Source organism: Mustelus asterias, chromosome 8 (genome assembly GCF_964213995.1).
Source record: "Mustelus asterias chromosome 8, sMusAst1.hap1.1, whole genome shotgun sequence".
NCBI lineage: Eukaryota > Metazoa > Chordata > Chondrichthyes > Carcharhiniformes > Triakidae > Mustelus > Mustelus asterias.
The window spans coordinates 56,502,346-56,519,885 of NC_135808.1; the positions used below are offsets into that span (position 1 = coordinate 56,502,346).

Below are 17,540 nucleotides of genomic sequence, written 5' to 3' on the forward strand. Positions count from 1 at the left end.
CTAGCCATGTATTGGAAACCCCTGATGTAAAATTGTCGTCAAGGGCTGGGTACAAGAGGAATTGTGTGTCTTTCGCCTGATCAACCGTTAGTCATAAACGTCTGTTCTATATGGAGTTATTTACAATTAAAATTGTGTCTGCTTCAGAACAGGAGGTAGTGAAGTGATTGATACATCAGATATGCATCCTGTTCATGTAATTAAGAGGGCCTAGCCATGCGAAAGCTCCCCCCATTTACCCCCCGGCCAACACTCCGATTAAGTAATTCTATATTTTAATTCTGCATTGCTAAGTATCATTCTTAAAAATAAACTTCTCTTCATTCACCATCTAAGAATCCTGTCTTATCCTATGCTCAAGTCTTTTGTTCAAACTAAAGCTACAAAACACAGGTGACTTGGATTGATAGGAATTCTATATTTTAATAAACGCAGCAGAATTGACAGAAGTAAGCGATACCAGCATTTAATGTTCACACTAAATGCTCTTAGCACAGTCGTAGTCAGTTATTTTCTGGATTCACTGCAGTCCATGCCGTATTGATACACCCACAATGCCTTCAGGAAGGGAATTCCAGGATTTTGAAGGAACAGTGACATAGTTCAAAATCAGGGTAGTGAGAGACTTCAAAGGACTTTTGCAGGTGGTAGTGCTCCCATGTGTCTGCCACCCATTTCCTTCTAGATGATAGAGGTCGTAGGTGCTGTCAAGGGAGTCTTTGAGTTTCTGCAGTCCGTTTCATAGGTGGTACAAGTTGCTATCGCTGCACCAGTAGTGAAAAGTGTGAAAGTTTAAGGTGGTGAATGGGGTGCCAATCAAGCAAGCTTGATCTTAAATAATATTGAGCTGCTTGTTGGAGTTGAACCCACCAGGCTAGTGAAAAGTATTCCATCACACTTCTGATTTGTGCTTTGTTGAGAGCTTCTCCCAAGTTTTGCAATTTTTATCATTCCTTCGTTCTACCAATACCATTTAACTATTCTCCATGGCAGTCAAGGCCATTTACAACCCAATCACCCATAGAACCCCCACAACCCACAGCATGTTCCTGACCTCCACCTCAACACAACCTGAACCCGATTTGAGATTGAAAAGGCCATCCGACAGCTCCGAACCAATAAGGACACCAGTGCAGTCAGAGTTCCTACTGAAATACTAAATTGCAGCAGCCAAGTACTCTTGGCACAAATACATGATCTCACCACGAAGGATGAGAGTTGCCAGGCAATCATCAAGATGCCATTATTGTGAACGTCTTCAAAAAAAGGAGACAAGACTGACTGTGGTAACTATAGAGGGGCATCTGTACTGTACACCACAGGGATGGTTTTGCAAGAGTCCTTCTCAATTGCCTTCTCCCCATGGCTGAAGAGCTTCTTCTAGAGTCACAATATTGATTCTATCCATCAAGAGATTGGAGGAGACATGATCTGCACGACACAAGCCCAAGAAAGATGCAAAGAGCAGCAGCAATCCCCCCCTCAAATTTGGCTACCTGCAGAAATTTGTCACCATCTTCCAGCTGCATGATGGTGTGCAAACCATGAGCCTCAACATCCGATCTGCCAGCCCCAATATGAGTGCAAAGTGAAGTCAAGCAAGGCTCTGTCAACGCACTTTCCTATCTTCTTTGCTGAAACACTCCTCCTCATGAAGCCCCCTACCGTACTGGAGCATCTCTAGAGGAGGAGCAGGAAACGATTCAACCTACGCCACATCCAATCCAGAATTAACACCACCTGAATGCACACAGAGGCTGAGCTCCAAACGATCGTTGATGCATTCACAGAGGCAGAAGAAAGAATTAGCCTTCAGCGAAACAGAAGACCAAGGCCTTGCACCAGCCTGCTCCCACTACGCAACACTGTCCCCTGACAATCACGATCCACAGCAAAGCACAGAATCCCGACTGGCCTCTTTCTGCACTTTCAGCCCATCAAGCCTGCGCCTACAATAATCCCTCCCAGGCCCTATCCCCGTAACCCCACGTATTTACCCTGCTAGTGCCCCTGTCACAAAGGGGCAATTTAACATGGCCAATCCACCTAACCTGCACATCTTTAGACTGAGAGGGGAAACCGGAGCACCCGGAGGAAATGCACACAGACACGGGGAGACTGTGCAAACTCCACACTGGCAGACAGTCACCCAAGGGTGGAATTGAACTCAGGTCCCTGACGCTGAGAGGCAGCAGTACTTCATGGATCATTGCTCATACTGCGACTGTTTCCTCTGAGTGAGGGCAGATATAGACAATGAAACTCAACATCACTGCCACTGTGCCAGTACAGCCTTCAGCCATCTGAGGGAAAACTGTTGAAGATCAAATCTTCAAACCCGCCAACAAGTCCTGGCCAGAGGGCTGCCCCCTCTCCTGCATGCATCAAAGACATGAGCAAGGTTTGGCATTGAACTTAAATACCTGGAGATATATCACCAGTGATGCCTCCCTAAAATCAGGCAAATTCAATGGCAGAGGAGAGAGAATATCCTCTCTCAAGTCAACATCCCCATTGTAAAAGTACTGGTATTGTTCAGCAGCTAAGTTGGGTGAACCTCATCGTCCACTTGCCTGAAAAAAATCCCAAACCAAGTATTCTACTCAGAGCTTCATCATGGTAGGCAGTTACAAGGAGGGCAGAGGAAATGTTTTAGACACATCCTCAAGGCCTCCCTGAAAAATTGCAACATCCCTCTTGCTTGACCCAAACTTCCCACCCACCTGCCTCATCAACACTGCCTGCCCCACTTAAGTGTGCAGATCCAGCATAAGACGTTTTAGTCACCTCAGGACCCAGAACACTGGAGTGGAAAAAAGTCATCCTTGGTCCTGAGGGACTACCTAAGAAGAGTATTTTAGAACATAGAACATAGAACAGTACAGCACAGAACAGGCCCTTTGGCCCACGATGTTGTGCCGAGCTTTATCTGAAACCAAGATCAAGCTATCCCACTCCCCATCATCCTGGTGTGCTCCATGTGCCTATCCAATAACCGCTTAAATGTTCCTAAAGTGTCTGACTCCACTATCACTGCAGGCAGTCCATTCCACACCCCAACCACTCTCTGCGTAAAGAACCTACCTCTGATATCCTTCCTATATCTCCCACCACGAACCCTATAGTTATGCCCCCTTGTAATAGCTCCATCCACCCGACGAAATAGTCTTTGAACGTTCACTCTATCTATCCCCTTCATCATTTTATAAACCTCTATTAAGTCTCCCCTCAGCCTCCTCCGCTCCAGAGAGAACAGCCCTAGCTCCCTCAACCTTTCCTCATAAGACCTACCCTCCAAACCAGGCAGCATCATGGTAAATCTCCTCTGCACTCTTTCCAGCGCTTCCACATCCTTCTTATAGTGAGGTGACCAGAACTGCACACAATATTCCAAATGTGGTCTCACCAAGGTCCTGTACAGTTGCAGCATAACCCCACGGCTCTTAAACTCCAACCCCGTTAATAAAAGCTAACACACAGCTCTACCCACTTGAGTGGCAACCTTTAGAGATCTGTGGATATGAACCCCAAGATCTCTCTGTTCCTCCACAGTCTTCAGAACCCTACCTTTGACCCTGTAATCCACATTTAAATTAGTCCTACCAAAATGAATCACCTCACATTTATCAGGGTTAAACTCCATTTGCCATTTTTCAGCCCAGCTTTGCATCCTATCTATGTCTCTTTGCAGCCTACAACAGCCCTCCACCTCATCCACTACTCCACCAATCTTGGTGTCATCAGCAAATTTACTGATCCACCCTTCAGCCCCCTCCTCTAAGTCATTAATAAAAATCACAAAGAGCAGAGGACCAAGCACTGATCCCTGCGGCACTCCGCTAGCAACCTGCCTCCAATCCGAAAATTTGCCATCCACCACCACCCTCTGTCTTCGATCAGACAGCCAGTTACCTATCCAATCGGCCAACTTTCCCTCTATCCCACACCTCCTCACTTTCATCATAAGCCGACCATGGGGGACCTTATCAAACGCCTTACTAAAATCCATGTATATGACATCAACTGCCCTACCTTCATCAACACACTTAGTTACCTCCTCAAAAAATTCTATCAAATTTGTGAGGCACGACTTGCCCTTCACGAATCCGTGCTGACTATCCCGGATTAATCCGCATCTTTCTAAATGGTCGTAAATCCCATCTCTAAGGACCTTTTCCATCAATTTACCAACCACCGAAGTAAGACTAACAGGTCTATAATTACCAGGGTCATTTCTATTCCCTTTCTTAAACAGAGGAACAACATTCGCCATTCTCCAGTCCTCTGGCACCATCCCCGTGGACAGCGAGGACACAATGATCAAAGCCAAAGGCTCTGCAATCTCATCCCTTGCCTCCCAAAGAATCCTAGGATACATTTCATCAGGCCCAGGGGACTTATCGACCTTCAGTTTATTCAAAACTGCCAGGACATCCTCCCTCCGAACATCTATTTCCTCCAGCCTATTAGCCTGTAACACCTTCTCTTCCTCAAAAACATTTTTTTGACATTTGGTAACATTTTGACTGCTTGATCACCCCTGCTGAATTTCCTTCCTTCTGCTGCTGGACTGTCTTTTATCAATTTTGTTACTCCTTCTTTCCCAATTCTCAGGGCCTTTCTACTAATCCTACACTCAGTTCCCAATCATACTCAGGTTGTCTCTGTAATGGATAATACATAAACACCCTTAAAACTGAATTTGTGCTCCCAACAACTATTTTCTTTCGCGATACTCATTTGAGGAAAGACATTTTTTCTGGGCAACTATTGCCAACCTTGCCCTTGATTTCTTTCTAAATCAATTGCACATCACACAGCTCCATTTGCCAGTTAAACTTGATTTTGCACACCTTAAGAGTTCCACTTGACTTGCAGAAACGTGTGGTGGACATCAGGCCGGACAAACCAGTGCCAAGTGCTGCAAGCAGAAGGGCTGGTGGGGGTGGTGGTATCCCTCTACTCAGCATTACACAACATCCTCAAACCTGCCACTTGAGTATCATCCAGCCTCCTTCATGAATCAATAAAAAGTGAACCCGGGGTTTTTTTTGCACTTCCTGGCAAGTTCAAATTATGCCAAGAAAGAATGAGGCGTAAAACTACATTCTAAAGATTAGACTTTCAAAATATGTGTTTCCTTAACAAAATCCATTCTTCCTCAAAATACCCCCACAATCAATAACACATTTGTTTTAATGTAATTCCTACTGTACATAGTTTAAGACAATCTGTATACCCTTGATTTTTCTTTTTGTGCTTTCTAAACTGAACACAAATGCAACTGAATGCAAACATGTTTATAATATCTACCATATTGAGTGTCAATTAGTACAAGTGCTCTTTTAGATGTTGTGTATGGAAATTTAATCTCAGACTGGTCACAATTTCCAAAGACTAGACTGAGATCAATTAAGAGAGATGAAGGAAATTAAAGTTCTTCAATTCAATGAATAATTTTAGCAGTTTAACTCAGAAGGCTGTATTAAAGCTATGATGTGGAGATGCCTGCAATGTCCACTCACATTGTCTGTACCTTTAAGACTTGATTACCTGTAAAGACTCGCATTCCAACCATTATTTTGTAAATCAAGTTTGTGTCTTTATATGCCCTGTTTGTGAACGCAACTCCCACTCACCTGATGAAGGAGCCGCGCTCTGAAAGCTTGTGGCTTGTGCTACCAAATAAACCTGCTGGACTTTAACCTGGTGTTGAGAGACTTCTTAAAGCTATCACATCATTTTGCAAATTACTGCATCACGCCTTACAGAAATCATAGATAGGACAAGAGGCAGCTCTTTAGCAAGTCATGGCCACGCCAGTTCTCCGTAACATATTCATCCCAGTCCCTGCCTTTTCCTCCTCCAATAATGAACATTTACCCAGACTAAAAGTTAGAACTTGAATGCTGAACAACTGGCATTCCAAATACATCTGCATTTGGAAGAAATGAGGAGCTCAGTGGACAGAGAAGGTAAAGACACAAAAATGTACTGGTGGTTCATCATGATGATCACTCTTCAGAGTGTGTGCTTATATCATCAGGGCATATGGGCCCTCACTGTTTTTAGCTTTTCATTCACATGCGGATTTTGGCTGCCACTCTGGAGTTCACATTTCCATTTCTTGCTTCTCTACTTTTTAACCTCTCACAGAACTTTCACTCTTGCTGTTATGCTGTTTCTCATTTCTCCCCTCTCAGATACTCTTTCCTCCCTACCCAAATTCTTCAGCACTCCTCAACCTTCTTACTCTCCTGCCATTGTCCCAGGCTTGATTCCCTCTCAGATAAGCTTACAGATTCCCACTATGCCTCTCTTGGCATCCTCCAGAAGGTCCAGTGAGGCATTCAATGTTACTTTTTACCAGCAGCAACATCATAGCCATGTTCAACTCTCTTGCCAAGTTTCCTGTCTCGCACGCTTGTAGGGAGCTAATCTTTCCTGCCCCACTCAATTCTACTAGTGCTGTGAACTTCGCGGATCAACTATCACTGTCCTGCTCTGCATCACCCCTCCAGAATGTCTTGAATGACTATTTCTGCTGGTTGGGAAAATCCAGAATGAGCGAGTACAATTAGCAATCTAGCAACAATTCACATTGTCGTATCTTTCCTCCAGAACAATTTGCAGCAGAAATTTCAAGACAGATAAGTTTTCCAATGTTAGTTCTGGCTGGAATTCTGATGTCTGGGTGCAATGAAGTTAAGAGTAAGGAGTCTCACAACACCAGGTTAAAGTCCAACAGGTTTATTTGGTAGCACGAGCTTTCGGAGTGTTGCCCCTTCATCAGGTAAGCGATGAAGGGGCAACGCTCCGAAAGCTCGTGCTACCAAATAGACGTGTTGTGAGGCTACTTGCCATGCCTACCCCAGTCCAACGCCAGCAACTCCACATCAAAGTTAAGAGTGAATTCCATTGGAGTTATAGCAAAGAAACAGGCCTTTTGACTCTCCTGGTCTCAAACAGTGCTTATTCATCACATGAGCCGCCTCCCATCCTATCTGCTTCTTCCTGATATGCTTATCTAACTTCCCTTTCCACTGGTTGGAATCATACCCCGCACAAAGAAAAATGGTTATTATTGTTAGAAGTCACCATCTCAGTCCCAGGACCACATTATAGGAATTGCTCAGGCAAAGCCCTTGGTCCAAGTTCTTCAGCTGCTTCATCAATGGCTTTATTCCGTCATAAAGTTGCAAGTGGGAATGTTTGCTGAGATTGCATCATGTTCAGAACCATTCATTACTCTTTAAATGCTGAAGTAGTCAGTGTCTTTTTGCAGCAAGACCTGGACAACATTCAGGCTTGGGCTGATAAGTAGCAAGTAACATTTGTTCGGATCACACAAGTGGCAGGCAACAAAACGAAAGAATCTAACTATCTCCTCTTCACATTCAATGGCATTACAATTACTGAAACACCACTATCAGCAGGTCTGGGTTACCATTGACCAGAAACTGAACTGGACCAGCATATAAATACTATGGCTACAAGGGCAGGTCAGAGGTTGGGAATTCTGCAGGAAGTAATTCACTTCCTGTCTTCCCAAAGCCTATCCACCATCTACAAGGAACAAATCAGGAGTGATTTGCCTGGATGAATGCAGCTCCAACAAGAGTCAAGGAGCTCATCATACAGGACAATGCAGCCCAGCAATTGGCATCTCATCCACAAACACTCACTCCTTCCATGACCAATGCACAGTGCCGGCAGCACTATGTGCCATTCACAATATGCACTGCAGCAACTCACCAAGATTCCTTCGACCTTCCAAACCCACAACCAACTTCATGGACAAAGACAACAGATATACGGGAACATAATCACCTGTAAATTACCTTACCCACATGCATTTTACCAAACCCCTACATAATTTTAAAGCTCTCTGTCAGGTCACCTTCTCTTTTCTGGACAGAAGAGCCTAGCCTGTTCGATCATTGCTCCAGTGCCCCCGCACCCTTCTTTTGATATAGAAGTCCAGATTTGCATTAAACTGCTTTATACAATTGCCCTGTTGTTTGCTGACTGGTGCAGGGAATGATTTCTACAAAAAAAAGTACTTGAAACAGATTCAGATTGATTACATTTACAAATCAAATATATTACTTTTTTGCTTTAATACCTTTTGAGTAGCCTGTTCATGTTCAGTTTAATATTTTGAAATCACCTTGTTAACCTTTGAAATACTACTCTATGTTGGTGAACGAGCCATTTCGTAGAGGTTTTTTCAGAAATCATAGCTTTGCTGTATTGTCAATCATCTTGCATTTATGTCCACCTGTTACTGAATCATCTACTGGAGGAATAGAAGCAAAATACTGCGCATGATGGAAAACTGAAACAAAAGCATGAAATGCTGGGAAAATTCAGCAGATTTGGCAGTATCTGTGGAGAGAGAAATCGAGTTAACATTTCAAGTCGGGTGGCATGGTGGTTAGCACTGCTGCCTCAGTGCCAGGGACCCCGGTTCAATTCCCGGCCTCGGGTCACTGTCTGTGTGGAGTTTGCACGTTCTCCCCATGTCAAGACTGGATTGCCTGTAAAGACTCGCATTCCAACCATTATCTTGTAAATTGAGTGTGCGTCTATATATGCCCTGTTTGTGAACACAACTCCTACTCACCTGATGAAGGGGCAGTGCTCCGAAAGCTTCGCTGCCAAATAAACCTGTTGGACTTTAACCTGGTGTTGTGAGACTTGTTACTGTGCTTACCCCAGTCCAACGCTGGCATCTCCACATCATCTATCCCCATAACCCCACATATTTAGCCCACTAATCCCCCTAACCCACACATCCTGGGACACTAAGGGACAATTTAGCACCGCCAATCCACCTAACCTGCACATCTTTGTACTGTGGGAGGAAACCGGAGCACCCAGAAGAAACACACGAGGACACTGGGAGAATGTGCAAACTCCACAGTCAGACAGTCACTCAAGGCCGAAATTGAACCTGGGTCCCTCGCGCTGTGACGCAGCAGTGCGAACCACTGTGCCACCCTCAGATCTGCGAAACTTTCCAAACATTTTCTGTTTTTGTTGCACCTCCTGTTGGAAACAGATTCTTGGGAATCACTATCAGAATATGATTTTGGAAACGACTACTGGATCTCATCTTAGTTTTTCTGTTCCAGTCTTGCCACACCACATTACTCTTTTATGTCTGTTGAGATGAACTTGTTCTGTTAGCTCTCAAGGGCTGCACTCCCAATCTGCCTCTCGGCATAGGACTGCCATCAGCTAGATTCTAACCAGTTCAAGATTCTTCAGCTCGTCGATCCTATAGTTGGTGAACTATTAACACACACAAATTTGCCATTGTTACGCAAGTTGCTGTCTGTCACTGTCAAATCCAATAAAACAACTGGCTGAGTTAGCAGCTCTCCAGGAATCAAAGTAGCCTATTAGTCTTTCAATAGAAATAATTCAAATATGTACCATAAACCCGAGAAAGAATTACAAGCTTCTTGAAAGTCATTTGTCAATTGCAAAATAACTCTTCTGATCCGAGGGATGGTAAAAATCTGTATTGGTTTTCCCTGTTGTGCCGCTTCTGTGCTTAAATTGTTTGTTTTCATGTAATTGTTAAATTAGGAATTTGATCAGACCAAATACAATCTTTGGAGTCTCTCCCAGAATCTGACACTTACCTTTCAAACAGTTTAACTTAACATGCACACTGATCAGTGTACATACTTTACTTCCATGTAAATATTGTGACTGTTGGTATGCAAGTTGCTATTCTTTACTAAGAAACTTGATTGACTTATCAGTCTCACAGTTCTCTCCTCACCCATCCAGTGTCCCAGCTGTCCCCTTTTTATATACTTGACTGAAATCAGTTCACAAATGGGGAAATTAATAAAGCAACTGATCAAAGTGATAGCCCATTCAGGGGCACCATCACAAAAGACAACTAATATTAAAGAAAACTGAGTAAATCAAATTAAAATGTAATTTTGAGGCAGACTTATCTGTGCTTCAAGTACTGAATTTAACAGTGCCTCTCACCTATCAATCTTAATATAATTAACATATCATGAACAATGCCTCTGAAAATTGTATTTTGATGTAAAATTGAATGTAGTTGGAGATGGAAGAATCTGAACTATAACAAAGGGTGAGGCAGAAAACTTAATATTCAGTTTTGCTTAAATCATAGCGAAATAGGTGTATTTATTCCGTTAAAATGGAAGGGGGAAAAATGTGGCTGGTAGCAAAACAGGTTCAAACCCCACCAGGACTGATGGGAGAGAAGCCTCCTCTGACTGTTGGCCCTATAAAAACTTTGTTTGGTCAATTCCAATTCCATTTCTAATGGACAAGAACATTAGAAGATACATCTGCCACACGTTTGTTGACTCTCCCACACTGCAACACAGGCTTTTTACAGTTCTGCCGGTAACCACACTGACTGGCTGATCTTCATTTTTCCACACTTAAGGAATGTGTTTGAAAAGTCGCAGTCTGGTAGCATACAGAATCCTCGGATTTTTTGAACATCAACAATACCTAGAGTGTCTCTGAACTGCAGAGTGAAATCTGAGCATCCAATATGAATAACACAACCATCTGAGCAAATAGAGCTGACATCCTAGTCGGTTAAAGGTCCAATGAGTACACGCAGAAGTGTTCAGTCATCTCAAACAACCACAAACAACTCGAACATTTTGCACAAACTTCTGCAGGAGAGTCCTTGAACCAAACTATAGCCAAATTGAAGCTGAGCAAATGTCTGGCGGCAACCTGGAGATAGCTCAAGGGGCCCCTTATATCTAATCTGTTCGAGGGTTTTGGAAACCTGGAGGCATCATGAAATGATTGCCGTGGCAATCTGGCATGACCTCTTAGTTATGAAGTGGGATCTTGAAATAAAAGTTTTGCTTCACCGAGCTAGACAGAATATTGCTGACAAGTAGCCTTGTAATTCTAAAAAACTTTTAGTTATCACTCAATTTATCTGGGAAATAAAGAGCTTTCCTGTCAAAAGGGTAGCATCAATCTTTGCAACTGATAGCAACAACTGTTACAACCTGTAGAGAACAAAATATCAAATGTTGCACATACCATGACCCTCTGTTCATGGTATGTTATGTATATTGTTAAGATAGACAGGTGAGGGGCATCGTTTACTTCAGTACTTGAAGCACATATAAATTGGCCTCAAAATTCCATTTTAATTTGATTTAATCAGTTTTCTTTAATATTTGTTGTCTTTTGCGACAATGCACTATAACGGGCTATCACTTTGATTTGATGAGTTGCTTTGTTAATTTCCCCATTTGTTAACTGTTTTCAGCCAACTGTATGTGCCTTCCTTCACCAGTGGGAAGCAGTAATTGCTTTATAGTCCCTTATGCATTTACTGTAAATAACTGCCCATTTCGGATTAACAAGATCACCTGAATTGATTAGCATGTTGCAGCCCATGCCCTCTCAGTATCATAATTGAGGGGCAAGACAAGCACAATCAAAATAGGGAAAAACTTCAAATCACAGAATCCCTACAGTACAGGAGGCCGCCATTCGGCCCATTGAGTCTGTACTGATCACAATCCCACCCAGGCCCCATTTCCGTAACCTCATACATTTACCCTGCTAATACCCCTGCCACTAGGGTCAATTTAGCATGGCCAACCAACCTAACCCACACATAACGAACAAAGAACAATACAGCACAGGAACAGGCCCTTCGGCCCTCCAAGCCCGCGCCGCTCCCTGGTCCAAACTAGACCATTCTTTTGTATCCCTCCATTCCCACTCTGTTCATGTGGCTATCTAGATAAGTCTTAAACGTTCCCAGTGTGCCCGCCTCCACCGCCTTGCCCGGCAGCGCATTTCAGGCCCCCACCATCCTCTGTGTAAAATATGTCCTTCTGATATCCGTGTTAAACCTCCCCCCCTTCACCTTGAACCCATGACCCCTCGTGAACATCACCACCGACCTGGGAAAAAGCTTCCCACTGTTCACCCTATCTATGCCTTTCATAATTTTATACACCTCTATTAGGTCACCCCTCATCCTCCGTCTTTCCAGTGAGAACAACCCCAGTTTACCCAATCTCTCCTCATAACTAAGCCCTTCCATACCAGACAACATCCTGGTAAACCTCCTCTGCACTCTCTCCAAAGCCTCCACGTCCTTCTGGTAGTGTGGCGACCAGAACTGGGCGCAGTATTCCAAATGCGGCCGAACCAATGTTCTATACAACCGCAACATCAGACCCCAACTTTTATACTCTATGCCCCATCCTATAAAGGCAAGCATGCCATATGCCCTCTTCACTACCCTCTCCACCTGTGCCATCACCTTCAAGGATCTGTGGACTTGCACACCCAGGTCCCTCTGCGTATCTACACCCTTTATGGTTCTGCCATTTATCGTATAGCTCCCCCTACGTTAGTTCTACCAAAATGCATCACTTCGCATTTATCTGGATTGAACTCCATCTGCCATTTCTTTGCCCAAATTTCCAGCCTATCTATATCCTTCTGTAGCCGCTGACAATGTTCCTCACTATCTGCAAGTCCTGCCAATTTTGTGTCATCCGCAAACTTACTGATCACCCCAGTTACACCTTCTTCCAGATCGTTTATATAAATCACAAACAGCAGAGGTCCCAATACAGAGCCCTGCGGAACACCACTAGTCACAGACATCCAGCCGGAAAAAGACCCTTCCACTACCACCCTCTGTCTTCTGTGACCAAGCTAGTTCTCCACCCATCTAGCCACCTCCCCCTTTATCCCATGAGATCCAACCTTTTGCACCAACCTACCATGAGGGACTTTGTCAAACGCTTTACTAAAATCCATATGGACAACATCCACGGCCCTTCCCTCGTCAACCATTCTAGTCACTTCTTCAAAAAACTCCACCAGGTTAGTGAGGCATGACCTCCCTCTTACAAAACCATGCTGACTATCGTTAATGAGTTTATTCCTTTCTAAATGCGCATACATCCTATCTCTAAGAATCCTCTCCAACAACTTCCCGACATCTTCAGACTGTGGGAGGAAACCCACGCAGACACGGGGAGAAAGTGCAAACTCCACACAGATAGTGACCCAAGGCCGGAATTGAACCTGGATCCCTGGCGCTGTGAGGCACAGTGATAACCACTATGCTACCGTGCTGCCCCAAAACTGCACTCAGTGAGACTTGAACTCACAACTATAGCATTTCACGTGCCTTTATACTGCCATACAAGTACCACTCGCCAACCGATCTGGATACTAGAGCCACACTTGAAGATGTTCTTCAACTAGTGTACCGGATAGGAAACACATTCATTGCCAGTGAATCTCAAGTTTGTTTTGTTTCAGGAACACTTTAGAAAATGGCAAAGGCATATAGTTCAATCTATTTAGAGACATTTCTCTAGCAATCTTTGTAGCCCCTTAGTGGTTTTCCCAAAGGGACATGGCGTTATTTTACACTGTGTTTTTAAGTTGTTGCATTTCAACCATCCCTCCGCCTCTGTAGGCTGGACAGAGTTGTGCAAAGAAACCTCAGAAATAGCCTTGAAGGCATTATTGTGACCAGCTCGTATAGAAAAAGCTGGTGCATCAGGAAGATGCGATATTGCTGTTGTGTACACCAAAGGATACAATAAAGATAGATGCACAGCCACAGGGATGTTATATTTTAAATCATAAAAGGTACTCACCAGCAGGGGCTGGACATATTTTAACTGGTTGCTGTTTTAAGACAGACACCACATTTTGAACTGGTTGGATTATAATGGTTTTCCCAGATAGTGTTGGACTCGGCTGTGACACAGGTATAGCAGGAATGAGGATGGGCTTCGGTTGAATCGGCTTCTGTTTCATTACATTTGAAGTTACATTCACTGTAACAGAAGAAATGTGTTTCTAATTATTGTACAAATAAATATTGGTGGTTATCAAAACTACAGGAAGATTTTACAAGTTAAACATGAAAGCAGAATTCTAGCAAGTTAACTACAAAACATCAGAACCCATGCTACTCCATGGGCAAATACAATGCTAAAAGGCAAGTTCAAGCTCAATACTTCTCCACAGGCTAGCAAATTCACCTTAATTAACACATAGAAAACAGAATTAACATTTAGAAAATATTTTGCACCATGCTTTCATACATAAATAGAAATTTTATTGAAAGAGAAGTCAAACAATCACCAAGAACTAAAATTGTGTCCAGGCATTCACAGAGGCAATTTTGTGAAATCTTGCACATCTTCTAGCAATTGAAGAAATCAAGTCCATGTGTGGGTACTTTGGTGCCAAGTGCAAGAAGTGCCGAACATATTCCTCAGCTTAAAACTTCTTTGCTCGATATACAGCCAATGTCCTTTCGCTCCAAACCACAAAACACATATTGCCAATTACTTAAAAGCTGCATAATCATTGCTATTCTATTGGTTAGCATATTGGGAGTGGAACATTTAAGAAAATGTTAGTCACATCTGCCAAATCATACAGTATCATGTTAGCTGTGGCCAGGCAGCAGAAAAAAACTATTGGCATTTCAACAAGCGACCATTCTAGTCTAGACTGCAGAAATATTTTGTACAACCATAACAGTTGGAGCAAGATTATTTCCAATATGTTATTGCTAAAATAGCAGCAGTGTAAAGATATACTCACAAAATAAAAATCTGAATGATAATCTTTTCCAAATAAACTGTTGCACTTGCCATTGGTTGGTTGAATATTGCGCCTACGACCTCTTTCATTGCAATTACTCTCAGCCAAAACAAACCGGAAAAGGAAACAACTATGATTCCATATTTCCCAGAATAAACCTTTTACAACTGCAGTTAATATTTATTATAAAATGCATGCCTTATCCTTTCTCTTCTCTGCATGATCTTGAAGTGAAGTGGAGATCATCATTTCTAAAGCTTTCTTCAACCAGTTACACAATACATTAATGAAGCAGAACCTTGACTGTCCAAAAATGATCAGACAGAAGTTGCACATTTGGCCCAGTTTTTACCCCAAGCTAATTTCAACAGTCAAGGTAATTCTGTTGCGCTTAGCAAGTTTGACACCCTGGCCATAGCTTTCCAGGATTGAAAAAGTTCTCAAAAATAGTTTTAAAAAATGAAAAATACACAAGGAAATTATCTTAATCATCAGCTTCTTTTCAAACAATACTCCTCTGCAAATAATGTAATCTATCACATCATCAACAACTATCTCAGATCTGTTATAAGTTATAATCTGGGACCTATGCATTGAACACTTTATTTGATGGGTAAAAGTAAACCAAGATAAGCATTATTTTGCAGCCGCTGTTTCCAATTCACATTTAGTCTCGAAATGCACGACTGACTTCCAATGGAGAATGAATTATGCTGATAGCTGGGATCATTTGTCAGCGGTAATCTTAAATGAGAATTCATACCTGGTACTGAATCATCAGATTTTACTTCAGGAGGGCTCTTGACATTTAATTGCTGCACTGGAGAAGAACAGTTACTGGTCTTACTGCATGGTGAAACTGGTGAAGATTGACATGAGGTGTAGATCAGCTCTTCCTGTTTTAATAAATCGAAAAAAGCTACAGTTAGGATTTTAGACAATTACAAAAAAGAGCAACCGATATGCATTTTGAAAACAAAATCTTGGCAATTCATTGTATGTGGAGAATACTGGGATGTCTAAGGGATAGTAAAGTAAAATGTTACTTTTATACTGAAGATTTTGCATACTTTAATAGAGTGGCAAAGATTTCCACGACAATGAGAGATTACAAACAAAACACAAACTTGTTTTCTTTTCACAAATGCTTACGGGTAAAAATAAAAATTAAAAGGTTTCGTGAAATGTTGACCATTATCTCAAAGGGCTGGAACACAATGGAGAAAAAGTAATGGTATAGTTAGATAAAGCTCTGGTGGGACCTAATTTGTCTATGTTCAATTCTGGGCATCTCAAATCAAGAAGGATATACTGGCCTTGGATGGTGGAGGGTGGTTCCCCAGAATGATATGAAAGCTAAACACACAAGTTAAAGTTTCAGCATTGGTTATGTAAATACGATTTATATTCACTTGAACATGGAAGGTTTTGGGATAATTTAATTGAAATGTTAAAAATGATTAAAAAGGGATTAATCTGGCCTGGTAGTCCAGAATAAAGGGGCAAGATCTTAAAATTGGAATAGACCGTGCAACGGTGGTGTCAGGAAGCACTTTTTCACAAAGGATAGTGGCATCTGGAACTTTCTCCTGCCCCCCAAAAAACTGTGGTGGCTATGTCAATTGAAAATTTTGGAACAGATTGCTGGATATTTGTTAGCCAAGTGCAGGGCTTCCCAAACAGGGTTCCGTGGAACCCCAGGTTTTGCTGGGACTCATTCAGCAGTCGATCCAGCCATTTTAAATTTTGAAAAAGGTGTCCTTCCAGTTTCACCAAAGGGCAGAGCAGGGGCATGGGTGAGGCGCACCTGTGCCCTTGGGGGAGTGTCACGGGAGAGGTATATGTGAGATAGAGAGCCACAAGAGAGTGAGAGGTGTGTGTGTGTGCATGTGTGCGTGTGAGAGAGAGAGAGGGGTGTGTGTGCGCGCGTGCGCGAGAGAGTTACGTGTGTGAGTTGTGCGTGCATGAGAGAGAGGTGAAGAGTGTGCCTATGAGAGAGAGATGAAAAGCGAGTGTGTACGTGTGCATGTGCCTACTGCTTGTCCTTCTTTTGGTGTGTGCGTGTCCGAAATAAGAATCCGACAGTCTAACAACTCTCCCAGTATTATTGAACAGGATTTGTTTATTTTAATTCTTCAATATGATAAGAATGTATCCTTCAGTACTTTTGGGAGGTCAAAAGGTTCTGTAGCTGGACAAGTTTGGGAAACCCTGGGCAAGGGTATAAGCAGAGTAAGAAGTTTAACAACACCAGGTTAAAGTCCAACAGGTTTATTTGGTAGCAAAAGCCACACAAGCTTTCGAGGCTCTGAGCCCCTTCTTCAGGTGAGTGGGAATTCTGTTCACAAACAGAACTTATAAGACACAGACTCAATTTACATGAATAATGGTTGGAATGCGAATACTTACAACTAATCCAGTCTTTAAGAAACAAAACAATGGGAGTGGAGAGAGCATCAAGACAGGCTAAAAAGATGCGTATTGTCTCCAGACAAGACAGCCAGTGAAACTCTGCAGGTCCACGCAACTGTGGGAGTTACAAATAGTGTGACATAAATTCTGATTCTAGGATCGCATGATAAAGACTCAGGAGGAAAAAAGCAGAAATATTTATGTGAAATAGTGTGACATAAACCCAATATCCCAGTTGAGGCCGTCCTTGTGTGTGCGGAACCTGGCTATCAGTTTCTGCTCCGCGACTCTGCGCTGTCGTGTGTCGCGAAGGCCGCCTTGGAGAACGCTTACCCGAATATCAGAGGCCGAATGCCCGTGACCGCTGAAGTGCTCCCCAACAGGAAGAGAACAGTCTTGCCTGGTGATTGTCGAGCGGTGTTCATTCATCCGTTGTCGCAGCGTCTGCATAGTTTCCCCAATGTACCATGCCTCGGGACATCCTTTCTTGCAGC

General features: G+C 42.9%; 1 protein-coding gene across 1 annotated transcript in view; it reads right to left on the reverse strand.

Annotated features, from left to right (window-relative positions):
* atf6 (activating transcription factor 6) overlaps positions 1 to 17,540 on the reverse strand; it is a 349,485-nt gene that overhangs the window by 289,341 nt on the left and 42,604 nt on the right. Inside the window, exons 5-6 of the mRNA XM_078218025.1 lie at positions 15,398 to 15,530; positions 13,674 to 13,856 (exon numbers count right to left, since the gene is read on the reverse strand). Coding sequence (XP_078074151.1) covers positions 13,674 to 13,856; positions 15,398 to 15,530 — 316 coding nt within the window. The remainder of the gene's footprint in view (positions 1 to 13,673; positions 13,857 to 15,397; positions 15,531 to 17,540) is intronic.